This window comes from Oxyura jamaicensis, chromosome 18 (assembly GCF_011077185.1).
Source record: "Oxyura jamaicensis isolate SHBP4307 breed ruddy duck chromosome 18, BPBGC_Ojam_1.0, whole genome shotgun sequence".
Classification (NCBI taxonomy): domain Eukaryota; kingdom Metazoa; phylum Chordata; class Aves; order Anseriformes; family Anatidae; genus Oxyura; species Oxyura jamaicensis.
In genome coordinates this window covers 9,500,245-9,506,192 of record NC_048910.1, presented here as the reverse complement: position 1 = coordinate 9,506,192, position 5,948 = coordinate 9,500,245, and the positions used below count along the sequence as shown (strand labels likewise).

Below are 5,948 nucleotides of genomic sequence, written 5' to 3'. Positions count from 1 at the left end.
ATATAGTGGGTCAGATAGCTTTCACATTTAAGAAAAGACTACATGCTTTTTTGCTATTGAGGAGCATAAGCACTTTTGCCTTCCTTCCGCCACAAATGGAGATTATTCAATGGTTGGATTTAATGAATTCAAAATCCTTAGAAAATCACTAGAGCCAGACATCAATGTAAAATACTCCACCAGCTTTCAGTAGTGGAATATAATATTAGCTCTCCCACAATCTACTTCATGCATTTCAAAAGAATAGAGAACATTTTTAAACTAAAGAAGATAGCTTGGGCAGAAAATGATTGCCTGTCTTGGATGCTTCTCTGTAACCCTTTAGGAGTCTGAGAGCTCTTGCAGGGTGATAGAAGCGGAAACAGCAGTTTTCTTTGGAAAAGTGCCGGGGGAGGGGGAGAGGAACAAGAGATTTTTTTAATGATTTCTGTTAATGTACTGTTACCTCGCACAACCCATAGGACTTCACGAGAAGAGTGCCGCGGGGCTGGTGGCTCCCAGCCCATGGAAAACCCCTGAGTTGTGTCCCCCCTTTCTGCAGGCAGAGGCAGCTGAGAAGCCACCAGACCAACCCCGTTTCATCCTGCCTCTGCTTGCAGAGCACTGGGAGCACGGGAGGCTATTTTTGCACCAAGCAGGCACGCTGCCCCAGCTACAGCTCGCCCAGCCCTTCCGCTGCTCCTCACCGGGGAGAGCCGGCCGTGAGCAATACAGTAATGCAAATAAATAATATTAACTAAGGCTCAATAGGTTTAAAAGCTATGGAAATAGCTTCTCTCCTGCTGTTTCAGTATCTCATTTTCCCTCTCTGTCCAAACCCCCAAAGCACACAGGTACAAGCATATATTTTAAATGAGAAGTTTGTTGAACCTCATTAAATTTAAATGCTCGATTCAGTTTTTCTGAACGAGGCTTCGCTCTGCTTTTGAGTTTACCTGCCTTCATTTTTCCATCCCTAATGGAGACATTAATTTAGAGGGTGGTTTTGCAAAGGCACCATCGGACCTATAAAGTGCAATTGAAAAGTAAAGCCTAATTTATACGCTTAAACCTAGCAGCTAACTTTGGAGCATTTCTGTGTTTATGGGCTTTGTGTCTGAGCAACTTGCCGAGTCTCTGTGAAGTGAAGACCGGCTTTTAATCTGTATTTGCTTTTTGCTTTCCCAGTTTTTTTGTGAAAAGGACGAGCAGCTGAAAAGCATCTCTGCGTTGGTATGCTGAGCGGTGGAGTCACACAAGCACCTGCAGCCATCCACGCACTGCTCGGGAAGAGCGCTGTATTTCTCGGGGTTTGTAGCTCTTGTCCTCCCACTCCCTAATTCATATACATAAAACTGGTGTGCTGCCACGTTCCCTCCACACAAACGCATTAGCTGATCAGGAAGGCTTCCCATTCATCTGGCTTGTCACTTGGATGAGGTGGAGGCAGGACTGACTTGTCAGCTCGCGGTGATGGGAGTCAGGGTTGGAAGGCAGGATAACGTGGTTTAAAAAAATAATAAATGTTTAGATATTTCTCCCCCTGGTTTTCCACAAGAAAATATTGCCAGGTGCTGGTTTCTCTCCATCCCCTCCCAAAGAGGAGAAAACCAGCAAGCCACCCACTTGCCTCCAACCTCCTTGCGTAACTGCCAGAGGAGCGAGGCTGCGGGAGGACGGTGAGGCTGAGCCCCCCGAACCAGGGGGGTGCTCTGGGGGGGGGCTGCAGCACCCTTAGCCCCAACCCCCCGCGGTCCCCAGGGCTGCGCGCCCCAAAACCCCCGGGCACACCCCCGGCCACCCCCAGCCCCGAGCCGGGGGGTGGGGGGGGGCGGGCGGTCGCTGCCCACCCCCGGGGCGGGGCGGGGGGCGTCTGGCGGCGGAGCCCGGCCCCGCGGCGGGGCGGGGGGCGGCGGGCAGGCAGGCAGAGGCAGGCAGGAGGCTCCCCCCGCCGCCTCCGCCCCCCGCCCCGTGACTCGGCTGCCTCCCGCGGGCGGCGGCTGCTGCTGCTCCCGGTGGTAGCGGTGCCGGTGCTGGTGCCGCTGCCGGGCGGTGTCGTGCGGGCCCCCCCCCCGGGGACTATGAAGCACCATGGGGTGGTGTGACCGTGGCGTCCAGATGCTGCTGACCACGGTGGGCGCCTTCGCCGCCTTCAGCCTCATGGCCATCGCCATCGGCACCGACTACTGGCTTTACTCCAGCGCGCACATCTGCAACGGCACCAACAGCACGGCGGACGAAGCGCAGGGACCGCCGAGGAAGGCGAGGGGCGACCTCACGCACTCGGGGCTCTGGAGGATTTGCTGCCTCGAAGGTACCGGGGACGGCGCGGGGGGGAGCGACGTGTCGGGGGGGAGACCGGCTCCGTGCCCGGGGTCTCCGGGCAGAGCCCAGCCGGGCGCCGGTGCCTCGGACACGGCCGAGGAGGAGGAGGAGGAGGATGGCGTTGCCGTGGCAACCGGCATCTCCGAGATTGCCATGGGAACCGGGCGGCGGGATGCGGAGCTCGGCCCCGGGGAGCTCGGTCGGGGGGGCGGCCCCGCTCCGCGGCTGTCTGCGCCCCCCCAGCAACAGCTCGCGGCTGAGGGACCCCGGGGGCTGCGGGGCTCGGGGGGTGGCTCCTGAAGGTTTGGGGCTTTTGGGGGTTCTGAGCCCTGCAGGTTTTAAGGCTGGCGTGCCCCTAGGGGCTTGATTTCAGGGGTTTGGGGGCTCAGCTGCAGCTCCTGGGCAGGACAGCGGGAACCCAAGTTCCTTCCTCCCTGTCCACCCTCAGAGACACCAGGAACCCGGCCGAAGGTGTTGCTGCTGTTTGAGTGCTTCAGCGTGGGCTCGGGGTTACTTAACCCAGCCCAAGTGTCGGGCACTGAACAATGTTATCCAAAAGATTGAGGTGGGGGGCACGATGCCCTGCTCCCCGCAGAGGCCAAACATGTGGCTCTCTGAAAATGAGCTGGTAGAGGAGGTGTGGCAGTAGCTACCGGCACAAAGAAGCACATGGGTGTTCAGAGGAATTGGCAGGGCTGATAGGAAAGCCCAGATGGGAAGCAACATCTGCTCGCCAAGCGTGGAGCTGTGAGCGTGGGACGTGGGCAGGTCCCCATGGCACTGGGTGTAGGGCCCAGGGTGCTGAGCCCCCTCGCTGCTGGGTTCAACCAACGGTGCTGGTAACAGGGAGCAGTGCTGGTAACGGGGAGCACGGGGAGGAAAAGCTGCTGGCTTTCCCTGAGCTGCTTTGGTGCTTCTGGGAGTGGGGGTATGCCAGAGTCTGCCTCGGTACAATAATGTGCCTGGCACAGCGGCTGCAGCGCACCTAATTCAATCAGCACAACTTAGCACACATGAACTTTACAGACCTGGTTCCCTGCTTTATTCTAACTGACAGACGGCTCAGCCCAGAGGAGTCCAGCTGGAGCTGAGGGACTGGCAGATCTATTCTGAGGGCTTCTTTTCTCAGAAAAGGCCGTGGCATCGTACAAGCACCCAATTGTCGCATCTCTTCTCATCTTCTCCTTTTCCTAAGCATTCAATGCTACAGTGTAAGAAGTGTAGCCTTGTCTAAAAACACCTCTGTGTTTTTAGACAAAGAAGAGAGAAAGAATTACCAAAACATTAAGTTTTTCTGGTGATGATAATGCTTGGCTTTGTGACACCTAAAGGAAATGCAACTCTCGGCATGGGCATTTGTTACACCAGGAAAATGTGGGTTTGCCTCTGAGAGCCTTGGAGTTAGCCTGAGAGATGCTGAGCATCCTTCACTTGAACCAAATCTTGTGATCTTCACTGAGCTTGTTCTAGCGTCCCCAGGCTCTGCATTTCATGGAAAGTAAGTTGGTTTGTGTCTTGCGGGAGGTGCCGGGCATGCTCTGCTAGACCAGGCCTGCTGTCTCCAGGAGAAATCCCGGAGGTAACCGCCGGCAGGCTTTCTGCACGGTCCTCCAGGAACCTTATTCACAGAAACCAAGTGCAGCTTTGGCCGAAAGCAGTGGAGTTTTCGCCTGGATTTCCACTGGGCTTAAGTCAGAACTTTATAAAATGAGAAGTCGGTGAAGTCTTGAGGAATGGGCAGCATTGCAAGCGGTGCCCTGTGATGCTCTCTGAGCTCCCAGGCAGTGCCTTTGCCTTCCCGAGCAGGTTCAGTCCGCGGGGGTGTTTGTGGAAAGGTTGCGCCTAGCAGTGGTGTGCAGGGAGACCTTAAACCCTCATCAGTTCAGGCGACAAAAAAGTGTTTCATGTGACCCCCTCAACGTCAATTGAGCTTTTCTTCGCAAAATTCAAGTGCTCTTAATCAAATTACAGAGTTGTCAAATATGTGCTCAGAATTAGTAATTTGAGAAAACCATCGTCTGCTCACAGATAAGAGAAACAGGCTACATTCCCCCCTACATTTTCATATGGCCTGTCTTTGTAAGATAAAATATACAGATACATGAAAATATTAGTGTTCTAAACCATGCTGTGGGATCTTGATTTCAACATGGAAAGGTTCATCTGTTTCACAAAAGAATTTAACCATTTCTAGAAGTAAATTTAAAGCACCATCCCCTGGGTTGTTTCAGAATGTCACTCATCCTGCATGGATGGCTCTTTTAGTAAAATTGCAGAAATAGTTACAGCTCTGAGGAGACACAGCAAGAAATAATGTCAGTTATAGTTTTTTATATATGATTAAATGGTCTGGCTTCAAACTTATTTTTAGAACTCTTTTTTATTTTGGAATAATAATTATAAAAGCCAACTTAATTTATTGTAGTGGTCTTCGTCACCATTTCACTCTTACCTCAAAAAAAAGACATGTTTAAGACACAAATGTGCAAAGGCTGGAAATATCTTGAACAGCCTCTTAAATTGCTGTTGACATGAATAAAGCATTACACAGAGTAAATTTCAGGTCAGTTGAAAATTTCCATTAAAATGTTTCTAAACTATATCCATGAACCAATCTGTGTTCTGTGTGCTTGAACAGTCACCTGTTCAGTATCCCAAAGTCCAAGATTTTAGACAGAATTGCAGAAACAGAAAGGAAAAGAATAGCCTTCCAACCACATTATTAGGCATTCCTCGGCATTTTTCTGTTTCTCTTCTTCGGGATAACACTTCACAACAAATTGGCATCGTAACGATGACTGGAGTGATAGAGTTTGGGGATCCAGCATACTGTCTTTGTTTGGAGCTGCGGTTGTCTTGGGGACAAAATCATGTTTCAGCACTTGTAGCCGGTACTACTATGGAGCTTAGTCACTCAAGAAGCAGCATTAATGATACATTAGTCAAACTCTTGCCTATACAATCCCAATTTTGTTCCTTTAGTATGTTTGTCAAAGGTGGAGGTAGGAGGCTCATTGAGTGGATTTTAAACAATAGCAGTATTTCTGCATGGATTTAAAGCTTACAGCTAAGGTAATTATTTAGGTAGGAAACTGTTTAAAGTAATTCTGTATGTATGAAGGTATGAATGTGCGTGCAGCAGAATTAGATGCTATTCAAGCGAGTCTTTGCAGTGGAGCTCAGTAAAATGGCCAAGGGGTTCTCTGGCAAAGTTGGGTTTTGGTTTTCTGGGGCCACACCAGACCTACATTATCTGCAGTTTTGAGAGCTAAAGACAAATTCTCACTGGAGTGAGGTTTCTGGTGAAGTCCTCATGCATCCATCCCAGCCACAGCCGAAGTCTGCACCCCAGCCCACAAATAATAATAAAAGCAAATCATCTCCATTTCACGCGGCTCACTGTCCAGGAGGTGAAGAACAGAGTCTTGCAAATGTAGCAGAGGGTGATGCTGTGTTTTATGAGTAATCCCATTGTGGTCAAGCTAACCTGAAGGATTAAACCACTATAATTTTCTAGCAGCCCTTATTCCTACGGAAAATGTCCAGCAGTACTATGTAAGCCTCACAGTCCTACTCATAAGGAGGATCTGCTATTAAAGTATTTACCCAGAAGAAAAAAAAAAAAAAAAAAAAAAAAAAAAAAT

The 5,948-nt window shown here is 50.6% G+C and overlaps 1 protein-coding gene across 1 annotated transcript in view; it reads left to right on the top strand.

Annotated features, from left to right (window-relative positions):
* Window positions 1-1,869: 1,869 nt before the first annotated feature.
* Window positions 1,870-5,948, top strand: part of CACNG4 (calcium voltage-gated channel auxiliary subunit gamma 4) — a 40,993-nt gene continuing 36,914 nt past the window's right edge. Inside the window, exon 1 of the mRNA XM_035342500.1 lies at window positions 1,870-2,293. Within this exon, the coding sequence (XP_035198391.1) occupies window positions 2,071-2,293 (223 nt within the window). The 5' untranslated portion in view covers window positions 1,870-2,070. The remainder of the gene's footprint in view (window positions 2,294-5,948) is intronic.